This window comes from Rosa chinensis, chromosome 7 (assembly GCF_002994745.2).
Source record: "Rosa chinensis cultivar Old Blush chromosome 7, RchiOBHm-V2, whole genome shotgun sequence".
NCBI lineage: Eukaryota > Viridiplantae > Streptophyta > Magnoliopsida > Rosales > Rosaceae > Rosa > Rosa chinensis.
This window is the reverse complement of record NC_037094.1, coordinates 53844778-53861823: the sequence shown is the minus strand read 5'-3', so window position 1 is coordinate 53861823 and position 17046 is coordinate 53844778. Positions and strand designations below refer to the sequence as shown.

At 37.5% G+C, this 17046-nt stretch overlaps 3 protein-coding genes and 1 pseudogene across 3 annotated transcripts; 3 read left to right on the top strand and 1 right to left on the bottom strand.

The window, feature by feature from the left end:
- Positions 1 to 1624: 1624 nt before the first annotated feature.
- On the top strand, positions 1625 to 3215 carry LOC121050673. The gene is made up of 2 exons (XM_040511509.1): positions 1625 to 3086; positions 3172 to 3215. Exons 1-2 carry the CDS (start codon positions 1625 to 1627, stop codon positions 3213 to 3215), a joined length of 1506 nt encoding a protein of 501 aa, XP_040367443.1.
- A 2126-nt stretch (positions 3216 to 5341) lies between these two features.
- Positions 5342 to 7297, top strand: LOC121050672. The gene is made up of 6 exons (XM_040511508.1): positions 5342 to 6034; positions 6134 to 6346; positions 6449 to 6541; positions 6629 to 6742; positions 6829 to 7203; positions 7289 to 7297. Exons 1-6 carry the CDS (start codon positions 5342 to 5344, stop codon positions 7295 to 7297), a joined length of 1497 nt encoding a protein of 498 aa, XP_040367442.1.
- A 455-nt stretch (positions 7298 to 7752) lies between these two features.
- On the top strand, positions 7753 to 9989 carry LOC112176454. The gene is made up of 8 exons (XM_040511507.1): positions 7753 to 7838; positions 7915 to 8186; positions 8280 to 8453; positions 8561 to 8668; positions 8758 to 8827; positions 8917 to 9015; positions 9135 to 9197; positions 9942 to 9989. The coding sequence occupies exons 2-8, from the start codon at positions 7957 to 7959 to the stop codon at positions 9987 to 9989; spliced, it is 792 nt and encodes a 263-aa protein (XP_040367441.1). The 5' UTR covers positions 7753 to 7838; positions 7915 to 7956.
- Positions 9990 to 10177: 188 nt separating this feature from the next.
- On the bottom strand, positions 10178 to 16207 carry LOC112178175 (annotated as a pseudogene).
- Positions 16208 to 17046: the final 839 nt, after the last annotated feature.

Here is a 17046-nt window from a genome sequence, read left to right as displayed (position 1 = left end):
ATTGGCTTTGGATTTTTTTGTCTTGTTTTTTTTTTTGGCACAACAAACAGTAGCTTAGTTTGGAACACTTAATGAGATTCTCTCCCCGACTTTATGAAAACTAAAACCTAAAGCGGTAGAGAGCAAACTTTTCCTTTGCAACGCTCTGACAAGACCCCCTTCCAACTGATGAAAATCCAAATTTCTTGCCAAATCGAAACACCCTAATCATAACTAAGAACCCAGATCGAAGAACCTCATACTCCGTCCATTCCCCATCTCTCTTCGACAGACGAAGAAATCCTCATTCCACATCTGAGTCTTTGTTTCAAACCTAAATCGCGAAATCATCCAAACCTCATTGCAAATTTCATGGGTCTCAATCAATAGCTCTTTATCTATGCTGGTAAGCCCTTAGATTCATTGTTCAACTATTTAGGGTTTTTGTTGGATTGGGGATTTACAGGCTTGAAAATGAAATTTCCTTTGAATCTTGAATTTTTTTTTCTGGGTTTTAATCGAATTGGGGATGCGAGGTTATAAGTGTTAGGGTTTTTGTTGAAGTTGAATGACAAATAGCATAATGTTGTTGTTTCAGTACTGGCCTGGGTTAACTGGAAAGCATTTGCCAATCTGAATTGACAGTCATTGAATTCCGAAGGTAAAGCTCTGCTCTTTTTCTTCACTACTCCTTCACTTTCTCCAATTAAAGTTATAGAATTTGGTCTCTTTCTTGACAACATTTAATTGTAACCAAACCTAGAATTGTGATTATATGTGGGCATTGACCCAATCATAGTTTGGGTTCCATGTGGGCATTTGCTATTTACTGTGTTATGTCATTATCGAAATATGCTTTACATTTCTATTTTTCATCTTGGCTCTTATGTGGATTGCTCACCATCCAATGGTTGGACAGTAAAACAATTCTTAATGTTCGGCTATTCCCTATTGAAGTTTTGAAAAGTCAACTATGGGTTTGTGTATTTTGTATGAACTGTAAGTATTGGATTGTCATAATCATGTGAACTGCAAGTATTTTGTCTCAAAATCTGATGGTAGCCATTTCCATGTGGACGTGTAAATTAGGGACCTTGTGGTTATGGTTTTTCACCTTTGCTATTGATCTGATGCTGGATACATAATGAAACTCTTAACACGTCAAACAAATTGACACTGTCTTATGATTTGCAGAGTTGAAAAATCAGTGACATTATGAATTAAACAAGTCTGGAAGTGGTGGAAACAAGTTGTGGTGTTTGAATTGGCTTTGACTTAAATCAATTTTTGGTGAGATCCATGATCATTACAAGTTTGTTTTTTTTTTGTTTTGTTTTTTTTTTTTTCCATTTTTCCTGTGCTGGACTACAAATGAGCAATGTCGAATTATTACATGGCTGGTATTAAGTATGAATTATATGATGATGTAAAACTAGAAAGATTTATACTATGTCAAATGCCCCTGTTATCGTATCGCTTGATGAAGTGCTAAATGTACATGAAGTAGCTAATTGCTTTATTGTATTGCTTGATTTCAGATGTGCATAAATGTACATGTTTGTGTGCACTAGCTAGTTTATGTAGCATGATCCTAGCTAGGTCTAATGTTAATATTGTAATTGATACATTTGTTTCTCTATATAAGATGGATAAGTCATGGATGAAGGCTGATAGAAGATCACTACAGTTTCAGTTAGGACTTGAAGAATTTCTGAAATTTGCATCGGATAATGCAAGGGACATAAATAAAATACGTTGCCCTTGCTTGAAGTGCCATAACACTGATTTTGGTGGTATAGGGCTGATTAAGGACCATATATTTTTTAACGGTATTAATGTTAGTTATAAGCATTGGAAGTGGCATGGAGAACCATCTGCTTCTGCCTTGCATGCTTTTAGAGGGGATTCTGAAACAGTCGAAATGAATCCTGATTTAGGCATACAAGCAGAAGCTGTAGGGTTAGAGGGTAGTGAGGATGAGGAGATTTCGGAAGACTCGAACGAGTTTATGCAGTTTGTAGAAGATGGAGATAAGCCTCTATATCCTGGTTGTACCAAGACAACCAAGTTGAATGGTTTGATACAAACATTCAATCTGAAAGCAAAGCACGGCATGACTGATGCGTGCTATTCAGATATGTTAATTATGATTGGCCTCTTGCTTCCAGAAGGAAATGACTTACCAGGGTCTACTTATGAGGCTAAAAGAACACTTTCCGCATTGGGGAAGGGGTATGAAAAGATTCATGCTTGTCCAAATGACTGCATCTTGTACAGATTGCACCATGCTGATGCGACCAGTTGTCCAACTTGTGGTGAATCAAGGTGGAAACTTGGAAAGGACAAATCTGAGAAAGAAGGGGTTCCGGGGAAGGTATTGTGGTACTTCCCTCCGATCCCAAGGTTCAAACGGATGTTCCAATCGACAGTGTCAGCTAAGGAGCTAACTTGGCAAGCCAATGATCGAAAGAAAGATGGAATGATGAGGCATCCAGCCGATTCCCCAACTTGGAAAATGATTGACACAAAATGGCCAGACTTTGGTCTAGAAAGTAGGAACCTTAGATTAGCGCTTTCATCAGACGGGTTTAATCCACATAGTTCTCTAAGTAGCAAATACTCATGTTGGCCTGTTATACTTATCACCTATAACCTTCCTCCATGGTTATGCATGAAGAGGAAGTACATGATGTTGACTATGTTAATTTCTGGACCCAAACAACCCGGAAATGACATCGACGTCTATCTACAGCCATTAGTGGATGATTTGAAAGTGTTGTGGGATGGGGTTGAGAGAGTATATGATGCTGTAAGAGGAGAATATTTTAAACTGAAGGCGATACTATTATGGACAATTAACGATTTTCCCGCGTATGGGAATTTATCGGGAAGCATTGTGAAAGGATACAATGCTTGTCCAATATGTGTTGATCAGACAAGACCCTATAGGTTGAAGCACTCTAAAAAAATGGCATTCATGAGGCATCGACGATGGCTGCCACGACATCATCCTTATAGAAAGCAAGCTGCTGCTTTCGACAACACCATAGAGGAGGGTGAAGCTCCTACACCATTAACTGGAGAGGAGGTGTTGACCAGAGTTCAAGGTCTAAATCGACCATTTGGCAAGAAAAACCCTCCTCCCCCTTATAAGGGTCTTGAAGATGAAAACAGACCTTGCTGGAAAAAAAGGTCTGTTTTCTTCGAACTTGATTACTGGGAACATCTTCCGGTAAGACATAATCTTGATGTGATGCACATTGAGAAGAATTGTTGTGATGCTATTCTTGGTACGCTGTTGAACATTTTTGGGAAGACTAAGGATGGGGCTGCTGCTCGTTTAGACATGGTCGAAATGGGTATACGGACTGATTTGAAGCCTACAACTGCTGCAAAAAGGGACAAGTTGCCTTTGGGTGGTTGGAACTTGTTCCTAGATGAGAGAAAGATTGTTTGCAGTTCCTTTTTCAATATGACCGTTCCAGTTCGGTTTTCATCCAATGTACGAAATTTGGTGTCAATGGAGGATTTACTACTTGCTGGTCTTAAATCACATGATTGCCACACTATAATGCAACTTTTTCTCCCTGTTGCATTACGTTCAGTTTTGGAGAAACCAGTTAGGTACGCAATTATTCGGTTTTGCCTATTCTTCAAAGCAATATGCAGTAAAGTGATCGACGTTTCAAAATTGCAACAAATGCAAGCAGACCTGGTCGATACAGTTTGCCTGCTTGAGAAGTTCTTTCCACCATCATTTTTTGACATAATGATTCACCTAACTGTCCATCTTGTTAGGGAAGTCGAGTTATGTGGTCCGGTATTTTTTAGATGGATGTACCCTTTTGAGAGGTACATGAAAGTGTTCAAAGGATATGTGAGAAATCGACAATTTCCTAAAGGGTGCATTGCAGAGTGTTACATTGTAGAAGAGGCGGTTGAGTTTTGCTCAGAACGTATGCTTCCTAGAGAGGCTACCACTGTTAGGATTCCTTGGAGAACCAAACTTGGGCTCTTAAATGGCTGCAAGCCTTTATCAGGCGCCACCATCATTACTGTCGACAGAAAGCAGCTTGACATGGCCCACCTATGTGTATGCACGAACACTGAAGATGCAATCCCTTATTTCAAGTAAGTAATAATTTTACTTATGTTTTGTTTTCGATCATTTGTACTATATCACCTTACGCGTGTTCAGTTATGTTGCTCATTTGCTTAGTTTTTCTTCCATTGCAGAGAGCATATGGAATTCCTAAAGTTGAGTTTTCCAAGGTTCAAAAAAATAAGAAGTGGTTGAAGGACAAACAGAACCTTACCTTTGCAGGTTGGTTCAAGGAGAGGGTACATAACTTATCTTCGACCTCATTGCAGTAGTATAATGTCTATTCAATTTTGAGTTTCGAGTTCAATAAACTTGTGTGGTTCCATACTTTTGACATGTCAATTTATTTGTAGGTTGCAAATGAAATGAGATTTGCCGATAATGATGTTCCTGAAACCATTAGGTGGCTGGCTGGTGGACCAAAAATGGAGGTCCCTACGTACATTTGGTGGTTATCATGTGAATGGGGTTGATTTTAACACTTCGGAGCGTGACAAAGTACGATCAGTTCAAAATAGCGGGGTTTTTTTGGTTGCTGATGCAATGCAAGTTGCTAGTGCAAGGGATAAAAACCCTAAAACTGATGATATGGACTTTTACGGCAGGATACAACAAATTTGGGAGGTGGACTACTACAAGTTTAGGATACCCGTCTTCATGTGTGATTGGGTGGAGTCAGCTAGGGGGGTTAAACTAGACGAACTTGGGTTTACTTTGGTTAAACTTGATAGGGTAGGGCATTTAAATGATCCGTTTGTCTTAGCTACCCATGTGAAACAGATTTTCTACATACAAGACCCCCTTGATGATCAATGGTCAGTGGTAGTGCGGTGCCCGGAAAGAGACTACCAAGGAGGGTGTAATGATGAAGAAATGGAAGATATTGAACTGGAACAACACCCATTCATTCCTACAATGCCATCGATTGAGACCTTTGATGATGTAGTTGGTGATCTGCCTAGCTCCTATATTCGAGATGGCGATGAAGGAATATGGGTTGAGAATGAGGATGGTCGACGTGTTTAATTATATAGGCTGATATTAGTATAGGCTGCTTTTCTTTGTTTTGATTTCTTGCTTTGTTAAGTAGGCTACAAGTTTAAGAATAATATACACAGACCACTTTCATCCATTTGTTTCGTGTTACACTATTGCTTTAGTTAATTTTTATTGATATTCTGTTTAACTATTAACTGAATCTTATCATGATAGTATTAACATGTAGCTAACAACATGCATTTGGGTTATGTGTTTCAGATGATGTCGCCTTCTACTAGATCATCAAGTTCTGCAAGAGCCATAGCTCTAAGGATTAAGGCTGTGGCAATGAAACGATCGAGGACAAAACCAGCAACACCAATTCTAGCAATTGAAGGGGCTGAGACATCAACCAAAAAGGCTGCCAATCCCATATCTAAAACTACCAAAAAAGCAGCCTCTCCCAAGAAGGGTCGAACTACCAAAAAGGCTGCCTCTCCCAAGAAGTCTAATACTACATCAACAGCTGCCTCTCCCAAGAAGGGTCGAACTACCAAAAAGGCTGCCTCTCCCAAGAAGGGTCGAACTACCAAAAAGGCTGCCTCCCCCAAGAAGTCTCAGACTAGCATGACTATAACTGCTAAGTCCAACGGGGTTGTGTCATCAACCAAGTCAACGAACAAGTCTGTTTCCAGTAAGACCAAGAAGTCTGAGGAGGATGATGATGAAAACAGAACTGGTGGATTGAAGTTGCTGAAGCGAGGAATGGTTACGATGAGCCGCATTACAAACAGGCTTATCCGAGGAAAGAGGCTCACTGTGAAGTTTAATGAAAAAGGAGAACCTGTTGGTAAGGCTGCAAAAGAAATGCAGTCTTACATTGGGGTGTTGGCACGTACGAAGATCCCTATCTCAATAAATGATTGGAGAGAAGTGGATCTAGATGAAAAGGAAAAGATATGGGAATCTATAAAGGTACTTACTGGCCATATTTCAGCTTGATTAGTTTATATATATTCTACATGTTAATTAGCTTTGCATTACAGTAGCTTAGTTTATTGTACATGTATGTAGGATGCATTTGTGGTGCCTAAAGAGCTTAAAAAAATGGTGATTTCATCTGCTGCAACTAAATGGAGAGAGTTCAAGAGCAAGTTAACAAACATGTACATCATCCCTTATATGGATGAACCAGAACTGTTAGAAAATCCTCCAGATGATTACCGAAGCATAACGAAGGATACTTGGCACCAGTTTGTTGCTGATAGGCTTTCAGCTACCTTCCAGGTTACTGATTTGATAAAATTTGTTGTGTTTTTTGGTTTCAGAATGTGCTCTCTCTATGAATATTCATTATAGTTTCTAATTTACTTATGTTATGGTTTGCAGGAAATACGTGAAGCCCAAATTGCAAAGCCAAAGGAGAATAAATATCCTCATCGTATGTCACGCAAAGGTTATGCAAATTTAATGGAAGAACTGGTTAGTTTTATATTTAGACGAGTCAACATATTCTGAGGTGATATGTACAGAATATTAACTAATTCATTGTGTTTTCATTTGTCAAAGTCTGAAAGTGTCCCTTTACAAGAACTTGATAGAGCTACAATGTGGATTAAGGCTCGGCAAGATAGGAATGGCAACTTCAAACAACCTGAGGCAGAGAAGAAAGCCGAAAAAATTGTAAGTATGGACATCAAGTTCATATTAATTTATATATGCATGGATGTAATGCTATCGCAGCATTTAACGCGGATATTTTGAATCAGGAACATTTAAGGAAAAGGGAGGCTGAAGGGGAAATTGCCACATCTGGGTCTGATGATGTGCTCACTCTTGCATTGGGGAATCCGGAGCATAGAGGTAGGGTTAGAGGTGTTGGTGGCAATGTCAAGCCCGATTTATATTTCAACTTGCCAAAACGGCAAAAGATGACTTTTGAACAGAGGACTAGGTTATCGCTGAAGAAGATACTAGAGGAGGAGAAGGAAGTTTTGTTAGCTAAGGAAAGAACTGCATGGGAAGAGGAGAGGGATAGAAAACTTGCTGAGGAGAGAGCTTATTGGACTGAGAGGATTGCGAAGCTAGAAGCGAAGGTCGATGGGAAGGAGCTGCCTGTTGAGTCCCCCAAACCTGTCATAGCAGTTAATGAGCTTGGTTCAGGACAAGGGAGTTGTTCTCGCCATGGGGAGAAGGCTGCGGAGAAGGCTGCACATGATAATATTGAAGCTGAGGTGAAGGGTGTGAAGAAGAAGTTGGTTTTAAGAGATAAAGTGAGCATCGAGGTTGAAGAGGAAATTGTGCAGCCTAGTGATGATAGGGTACGGTTAAACCCGATATTGGAAGAGGAGGTTAGAAAAGATGTCATTGTACTAGAGGCACCAGTACATGGTGAAGAGGTAAATATCGTGCTTGCCTAAATACTTGAACTTTGTAGGTATGCTGATATGGATTTTTGGATATAGAACTGTATGGATTTAATTTGTTTCATGTATAGGAACAATTAGGTGAGACCAAGTATAAACTGGCCATTGACACGGTGGAAAACATTGTGGCTATTGGAACTGTCATCAGTGTCGACCTTGAGACCAAACAGCAAACAATCCATGGTGTTCCAATTGGAGAGGAGAATTTGCGTGTCTCTATCACAGAAACTGTTGTTCCTGAAGCTTTGCTACCATTTCCCATAAAAGATGAGATAGTGAAGGTCAAGGATGCCATTGGGACTTGTGTCGCTTGGCCGAGGAACCTTGTTATTGCCCCTGCACCTGGTGGGAAGGTAACTCAATTTCTTTGTGTTTACTTCTGCATATGTGATTATGGAATATAATCTAACTTCATTTTTACAACATTAGAAAAAACCAAAGCGTAAAATTCCTAATAGGCCACAGAAAGATATGTTTGATGATAAGGAAGACTTGCAAATCCTGCCATCGAATCTCCCTGCACCTTTAAAGGACTTATGCATTTGGGCAAACATTGGATTGCAGAATGGGGCAACCATCCACGCCACTTTTGGACCAGAACTTTTTGGTCATCCACATAAAGCCTTTGTCTTTAGAAAGGACATCTATGCTATGACACACTTATTGGAAATTTCAGGCAGCTGCATTGTTTTTTACATGAGGTAATGCAACACGTTAAAGTTTCCTATTATTTGTTAGGTTTTGTGATTTTTCATTTGTGAAATCAGTTGAAATGTTGTGAAATGTTGATGTAGCTACCTTCAAGGTGTGTTGAAGAAGGCTAAGATGAATGACATGGTCGCTTTTGTCGACCCTGCTCACACGGGTGCAAGTGGTTGTGGAAATCCAACCGAACGAGCTCGCTTAGTATCAAATCGGTTCATAAATGGGAAGTCTGGGCAAATTTATTTGGTCCCATATAATTCAGGGTGTGTAAACTGAATTACTATGCAGTATGTTGTGTTATATTACGTTTTGGTGAATGCTTTATATAAACTAGTTTAAACTTATAATGAGTTTTGTTTATTGCATATAGTGGTCATTGGACATTGTCTGCTGTGAATCCAGCTGAAGAAACCATTCACTTCATGGATCCGTTAAAGAGGCGACTCATCGCTGGTGAATGGAAAACAATTCTGGACAAGTGAGTTGACTGATTTTTCACTGTATAAGTCGATAACTAGGAGTTGTTTATGCATTATATATGCTGATGGTCTGCTATTGATTTGCAAGCTCCATTAAAATCTACAATGCACACAAGAATAAGAAAGGGAAGAAAACCATTCAATGGAAAAATCTTGCTGTAAGTTAATTGCGTTTTTTGGGTCTTATCACCTAAGGTTTTATACTCTTAAGTGCTTCTGATATGGTACGGTGTTTTTTTTTTTTCAGGGCATTCCGGAGCAGAAAGATAGTAAGACTTGTGGGTATTGGATCATGCGCTACATGAAGGAGATAGTGGAAGATAAGAATTTGGAGTTTGCAGCTAAAGTATGTGTTTTTGATACCATAACAGATTGTATTTCATGGTTTCAGTATGACTTTTTCATCATTGGGATATATGATAGTGATTTGATTTGGGTCTTGGTTTTTGTTTTTGTTTTTTGCAGTGGGAAAGAAGGACAAATCTGGTTTACACTGAAAAGGACATTGATCAACACTATGCCAAAAAGGCCTTCAGACGACAGAACTGTTCTGTCGTCTGAACGAACAAAAATGTGTCGTCTAGTACGGTGTCGTCTCTTGGGGGCATCAGACGACAGAAGTGTTATGTCGTCTGATTTTTCAGACGACATAAAAAAATAAAAGTCTTGTGTTGTCTGATGAGTTTTGCATTTTGAGAACATTGTGATCTGTATCTTTAAAAGCATTCAAACAACAGTTTTGTATTGTCTGATAAACAAAACAACCACAGTATTTTTTAAATACTATTGTGTGAAGCATATTTGCAAGACTTATTTGTGTGGTCTGAATGCCCTTAACTAAAAAATATGAAGACTCGTATGTAGTGTCTTCTCTCATAGAACAACACTTAAAGGTTGTGCTAATTTACTTTAAATGACAATTATATGTGGTCGTAAAGAGCATCAGAGGACAATAAAGTGTCGTTCTAGGGTAGGTTTGTATGACATTTAAGTGTTGTGTGAAAGATTTTGAAATTATACATATGTGATGTTGGGAAATGGTTTAGACAATAGATATCATATTCTTTCTGTTATGTCAGTCTCACTACGACGACAATTTACTATCGTTTGAGATTATTTAGACGACAAATATTTGTGGTCTGAATATAAAAATGACTACTAATAGTACGTGTTTTATATTGTCTGTGATCATGTCCAATTACACTTATTTGTTGTTGTTATACACTTTAGCCAATACTTTCATCTAACTTATGTTGTTGTTTTGCCTTTCAGACTACAATTTTCTGTTGTCCCAATGTCATAAAGACAATAAACTTCTAATTGGTTTTTGTGTTGTTTTTGTGCAGCTGCAACCACACATTTTGGTGTGCTTTTGTTGTAACTTGCAATTTGAGATAACACATATTAGTAGGCCTCTGTTGCAATTGGTATGCATGCATTTGGAAATTAAAATTGGCCATTCATGAAACCATAAAATCCACATCCAAAATCATTCATTGTAATTTCTATTAATCCATCATTGCCTCATGTACACAAACCTAATCATGAGCATCACCAACATAGCAAAATAGGTAGCAGTACTGCAAGTTTGACCCCAAGGTTTTATTGATCTTGAACTTGGGTAAATGGAAAAACTGACCCTGAACTGAAGTTAAACAATAGCAGCATGACACTACTATGAGGGTACCTTATTTAGCACATGGGTAGAGTTTGGAGCGCGACAAGTACCATGGTTATAGTTCCCATAGCTTCGAGGTGGAGTACCGAAGCTTGAAAACTTAATCGTAGAAATGCCCATTTGTACACTCTAGACTAAGTTTAGGCTTCTTTTGATCTTTCAGTTTGCCTTAGTTCTTGGTCTGCCATTTCTCCACACGTGGGTGACTTTCAGAAGATCAATTTTTGTAACATCGCCAGCAAGCTCCTCAAAACCACCAACAGATTTTGGGATGGCTGAGCCAAGACCAAGGAACATGATACCTAAAACATAGGTAGAATATAGGAAATTAGTAAATAGGTTCTTAATACTTTTTTTTGATCTAGTGGTAAACAAGTTTATACATACCATTGTTGAGTCGGTTGGAGACAACCAAATTGGCACTTGTTAATCCTGAATGTACCAAAATAACTGCACGCGCTGCAGTTACCATTAGCATGAATAGTCTAGTATCTTCCAATGCTCCCCCCATTTATCCGTACTTCACCCTTCCCCATGCTCCCCATGTCCAAAGCCAAAGGCTCGTCCCCTTCAGGTGCATCAAAATTCCGTTTTCCAAAATTGCTCGATGGTACTAAAGGAACAAGCTAGAATGAAAATGTTTAGCAGTAGTCAATATTTGTAGTTCTTATTTCATACCTTATACCAAGTCATTGGCTGTTGATTCTGTGACCTTAGACACCTTCGTCCAATTCACTGCAGATGTGGAAGTTGGAGAACCGAGATTCATGGATTCTCCGTTTAGCCCAACCTGTAAAGAGAAACATACCTAAGTTGAGGCATTCCTCGAGTACACAAGTAATTCAGCAAAATTAAACTTTATAGACCTTGTATGACCATATCTGCCCTGATAAATCTCTACTTCCTTGATCTAATCCTTGTTGAACAACTGGTCCCTTTACATCACAACAGGAAACCTATATTCATATAGTCTTCCAAATCACATATCCAGATTCTGATTTAGTCATATGTACGTATAAAGACAACACAAGAAGTTTCTTATTACATTGAATTCTTATTTGTAACTTATGTAATTTACTCAAATACAAACTATACCAAATTAACCAAGTCAAATTAATGAAATTATAGGGACCTGCAGTATAATATCAAGTTATCAACACGAAATTTGTATTGGTATATCAAATATTAAAAGTTCTTATTTTTAACTCATGTAATTTACTCAAATACAAACTTTACCAAATTAATCAAGTCGATCAAATTATAGGGACCTACAGTTAATATCAAGTTATCAACACAAAATTTGTATTGGTATATCAAATATTGAAAGTTAGTGAAAATGCAAATCAAAGAACCAACAGGTAATCCAACAGCTACACTTAGAAGCAAAATTTTATTCACCATGCATGTTTACATCTCCTGTAAAAGTGAATCTCTGGTCTTGCAGAGTCCCATAAGTTGATCCTATCATTACAGAACATAACTGACATTTAGATATAGGGGCATAGTTTCTTAGGTAGACCTAGGTGACCATTTACCTTCCAAATCAAAAGTAGATGGTGTAATTTTTGACAACACAAATATATAAACAATATACATGCCTGAGAGCTGGTCATTGACAAAGACATGCATTAGTGTTCCCAGCCGACAACATAGTGAGAATTGGATGCTTACCACCACGCAGAAATGATTCAGATGGACTTATGTCGACACCAAAAACATCAAGTTCTGCAAAATTCTCTTATATAATTGGATATACATTTTTCATAGATACATTGAATGGAAAAAGAAGTTCAGTTACTTAATCTTACCTGGTGGTGTACCATAGATAATCATTGGAGTCTCTAGTGATGTTCAACTGATCTAAGAAACCAATAATTGTGAGAGTTGTATCACCTGTCCATGACGAAATGTCTTCGCTGAAGGTTTCCCATGTCCACAACTCAAAGTTAGTGGGAAAAAATTATTTTTGGGATGTCTGAAGTTCCACCTGTAACAAAGTGCACAATAAGCATCATGTCTGTGTATAAGATCGATATATATAAATTGAAAGAAGCTACACTGGAGCTGTAAGAGTTTCCTATGATTTAGCTAATTCATTGGGGAAAAACCTATTTGGCCTCACTTTGATGTCAGACAAATTTTGTGGAAAATAGTAAATAAGCATTGCAGACCCTTGTTTATTTCATTTACTTTGGCAGTGTTGAATACAACATTTTTGCAGTCTGGAAGGACGCTGATGGAACAAGTAGGGATCTCACAGTTTCGGTCATTGAAAGTCACCGTTGCAGCTAAGATTGCATTGTAGTTTGAGAGAAACGCTGCACAACCTCCTGATTTTGAAGAGAATACATGTGCCTGGAAATTAAAGCACTAATTTAGTTTAATTGGATATCAACAGGAACTTCAAGATGAATATGATGGTGCTAGATGGTAGGTTAGGGAATAATTTAATTAACAGAGTAATTTTTCCAACCTTCTGATACCATTCTTATTTTTCATAGGTAAGTAATAGGTAAGCTGATAGAGTTTTCTATTGTAAAGTATGCTGATTTTCTTTGTAGAAAAGTCAGCTGGTAATTTTTCACACCTTATAATATACATCTAAAGAAATGCTTACACATATTTATCATGAATTCAAATTTCTCATCATATTCATCAATGGGGGCATGGTAGTTGTAGCTGGTAATAATAAAAGGGCCTCCAGCAGTTCTTCTGAAATTAGTTCTCCTCCATGGTACTACAAGCAATGTTTAAGATGCAAGAAATAAGTGATATACCATATGATAAAATCAGTGGTTGACCCTAAACTTTATTTAGCATGACATAGTGAAAGAGAAAAAACAATAAGATACTAAACAAACTAAGAAAATTTGAACAGAAACAATATTATCCTAAATATTGATGCACACTGAACAATAGGGTCGCGATTTCAAATTCATGTTACAAACTAACTCTATGTCACACCCCGAACCCGGGTGTATGACTTAAGGGGTTCTCAAGCAAGAGAAATTTAGAAGAAAAAAAAACAAATTAGACACAACTTAAAGTGTAACATTTAGGAACAGTTTGGTTTTGAGGATTTATGAAAAATTCATTTGTGCAACAATGAAGTTGAAATTTTCCAGAATAAAAGCTAACATATCAAGGTACGACATACTAAAATTTCAAATTAATCTGAGTTCGAGAAGTAAGGGAAACAATGGATGCAAATAGACTGAACTGTCAGGTTTTAGAAAAATATAGCAGCAGCAAAGTCAAAATAGAAAATCCACCAAAAATTCACTTTAAGACCAATTGACAAGAAATCAATTTTGAAACAACTGGTGGAATGTCTAGTTCAATATATACAAAGACCAGAGGTTAAATGATTCAAATAGAATTTCAAATCTCAGCAGAAAGTCAGAGGATACACTAAAAATTCTGGAACTTTGCCAAAGCAGACCAGACTCAAAAGGAAAAATCACTGAAGATTCATTATACATTAAAATAAGGTGAAACTTTCCAGATCATTTTTTAACTAGCGGTACAGAAATATATCAAAATTTCACGACACTTGGAGATCAGTAAGTAGGGCAACACAAAGCTCAAAGTTAACAGATCGACAGCTTTCTCAGAAAATTCAGCAAATCTGTTTTAACCACAATATGAAGTTTTGATTTTAAAGTTGGTTTATTTTAACAGTAAACAAGAGAGATCTCACAACAAAAAGAACCAGTTTACAAGCCAAAAGAATAGCTACTACATTGGAGAGTAAACAAGGGAATACAAAGAGGATGCATGAAGCATTACAACCCCATTTGGCTTTTCATATGATCATATCCCAGGTGGTAACTAAACTAAACCAGCTACAATCTAGTTAGATGTTTGGGGTGTGACTCTCTACTTGTCAAATTGCACTTAGAAATCGCAGAGGAAAACGTTCTAACACTATCACACTAATTACACACCAAATCAGAATCAAAGCTATAGCTAGAGAAAAGTTTGCTTTCTCTATCTCAAGCCTTAGCTTTCAGCAGCTAATAAAGCCAATCAACTGCTACAGCAAATCAAATTCCAATTGCTAACACCCACTTTGTATTTCACAAATCCAGCCACCTATACCAAACTTGAAACAAATCACACCCAAACTCTTGGAAAGACTAAAACAGAACGAATGTCTTCTCTTTAATTTAAACTGACCTACTTTAGACATCTTTTATTAACCACACACATCCAGTTAAGAATTAACTGGTAAACCACTTGGCTGACTTGTAAGCTGTAAGATTGAAAAGACCAAACCCCCCACCCCCAAACAAACCACCCCGAGGCTAAGGATAGATTGGCTAATATAGAATGCTTAACCAAGCCAAACTAGGGTAACTTCAAGTACCCTCTAATTTGATGCTAGACATCTACCATTCTTCTTCTTTTTTTAACCATTTTTTTTTTTTCAGAAATTGAGGTGTGGTTCATTGTTCAAGTTATGTTGGGAATTGTACAGAATAGTAAAGATTTGAAGTAGATACATAAAGTTGGCCTACCATTTAGATGTATTGATAAAACAATGTTCCTAAGGAGATCCCATACTATTTGCTAATAAGCCTAGCTGTTATTTCTTCACTAAAATAGAAATCAAATACGACTCTCGAAGGCTTATGCATGCTACATTAATCTAGGATTAGTATACGTACACAACATTGTACAGTTAGCATCAACACCATAAGGAAGAGAAATATGCATAACATAAGCAGGGCCACTATAATCCTCTAGAATCCAACACTAATTAACCAAATTTCAGTTAAAAGGGAAAGAAACAACTCCAAAACATTAGCAAAAAAGTCATCAGTGGTGTGTTTGTACACGGTTTAACGTTTCATTTAGTATCATCACGCATGCATAAGAATAACACAGCAAACTATGTGTGCACTGTGTGGACAAGTTTTTAAAGGGAAAACAAACTATAGAATTGTATTACTTTTTATCATATATAGGATTCGATGTGAATGCTTTACAGTTTAACTAAAAAGGCAAATTATCCAAAGCTTAGAACTGATTCAAGTACTTAATAAAAATAGATAAATCACAAACCTCTAGTTAGCTAAGCAACATATTCACTCCTCTGTTTCTGATAATTGATGATTCATAATCAGATCATGTTGATTCGGCAAAAGACTTGACGCTGCAGGGTGCTCGGAGACAATTTACCATACCATATATTGTCATCAACATGAGAATCATCGTCATCGTCATCTGAAGGAAAGATGACATATTTGTTCGGCTGCATTGCATAAAGACTTTAATTAGATCACCAAACAATGAATACATGCACATGAAGAGAACAGGGCTACGAGAAAATTGAAATAATTTAAAATTATACCATGAGGTGATGAATATACTGTGATATTGAATAAACTCATAGAGAGCAGTATACAACATCGTCAATTTGATATACATCAAGAACGAAGAAAAGTCATATTCAAATACTAAGGAATGGGTACGGAAAGGGTGAATATTGTTTGCTGGGGATGGACATGGGGTGTGATTACTATAGCTGTTACAGACGTACATCTATTTTAGTCTCAGGGAGTAATTATCTAAGATCAAGCTGCTTTTGCTGCTACATCTATTTTGTCCCCAAAGACAAAACCCCAATACAGCTATATCCATTTCAATCACCCCATCCCCAAATAGAAGAAAAACCTAATCGAAATCAAACCCTAAAATTGAGATAATAAGAAAACCCAAAATTTGCAGATAAACCCCTAAAATCGATCAAAGATTGAACCCAGTAGAAACCCTAAACTAAAAAAACGATTGAAACCTTAAATTGCTTACCAATAATCTGAATCGGAAACAACTCTTCTGGTTCCTGGACAGCCATTAATCCAGACGCGAAAGATGAAATAGAGACTAAGAAGAAGAATCGAGAGAGTGAGAAGATGAAGGAGAGAGAGCATCAAGATTAGAGAGAGTTGAGAGAGCTGATGAGAAGGAGAGAGGTGAGTGTTTGATTTTTTCAGTTTAGCAAGTTCTGGGTCGAGCTGGGAGAGCGTAGAGTGAGGAGAGAAAATGACTTAATTGTGAGGGATCGATAGAGGTCAAAAAGCACAACGTGAAAATTTTTAAAACAAGTTCCACACTCAGACGACATTTAAATGTTGTCTGAATGTCGCAGCATTTTCCAGTCAACTAGGGCTTGGCTATTTGAGAGGGAAAAGACTCATCCAAAATTTTGGATATCCCTCCAAATTTGAGATAGGAAATCACCACATTCTACAACTACATAAATGTGTTGTCTGAATGCTCACCATTTTTCCAAATTAAACTAGTATGGTTTTAGCCTATATTCAGACGACAGAAAAAAAAATTGTGTCGTCTGAAAAACTCAGACGACATAAAACACTACTTATGTCGTCTGAAGTGTGTCGTCTGAAGGCCTTTTTGGCATAGTGCAAGTTCGGGCAGAATGGGCGAAGCATGTTATCATGTTTCCAGATATGTAGTGTGCATGCTAGGAGGTTTGTCGTACATGAATAGTTAGGGTCTGTTTTTGTGCATATTGACATCAGCATGCCTATATAGCTAGATATTGGAGGGTTTTTGCCTAACCAAATGATCAGCTTTTGCTATTATCGATCATTTTAACCTTAGCAGCTGATTAGTCACTTTTAGCCTCCATGGATTTTAATCTGTTGATTATTTTCAACAGTTGATGTACAT

Coding starts and splice junctions, on each gene's coding strand:
- LOC121050673 (XM_040511509.1), top strand. CDS start 1,625: ATGGATAAGTCATGGATGAAGGCTGATAGAAGATCACTACAGTTTCAG. Junction 3,087..3,171: donor GGTGTTGACCAGAGTTCAAG/GTCTAAATCGAC, acceptor CTGGAAAAAAAG/GTCTGTTTTCTTCGAACTTG.
- LOC121050672 (XM_040511508.1), top strand. CDS start 5,342: ATGTCGCCTTCTACTAGATCATCAAGTTCTGCAAGAGCCATAGCTCTA. Junction 6,035..6,133: donor AGATATGGGAATCTATAAAG/GTACTTACTGGC, acceptor ACATGTATGTAG/GATGCATTTGTGGTGCCTAA. Junction 6,542..6,628: donor CAAATTTAATGGAAGAACTG/GTTAGTTTTATA, acceptor CATTTGTCAAAG/TCTGAAAGTGTCCCTTTACA.
- LOC112176454 (XM_040511507.1), top strand. CDS start 7,957: ATGTTTGATGATAAGGAAGACTTGCAAATCCTGCCATCGAATCTCCCT. Junction 8,669..8,757: donor TGGAAAACAATTCTGGACAA/GTGAGTTGACTG, acceptor TTGATTTGCAAG/CTCCATTAAAATCTACAATG. Junction 9,016..9,134: donor ATTTGGAGTTTGCAGCTAAA/GTATGTGTTTTT, acceptor TGTTTTTTGCAG/TGGGAAAGAAGGACAAATCT.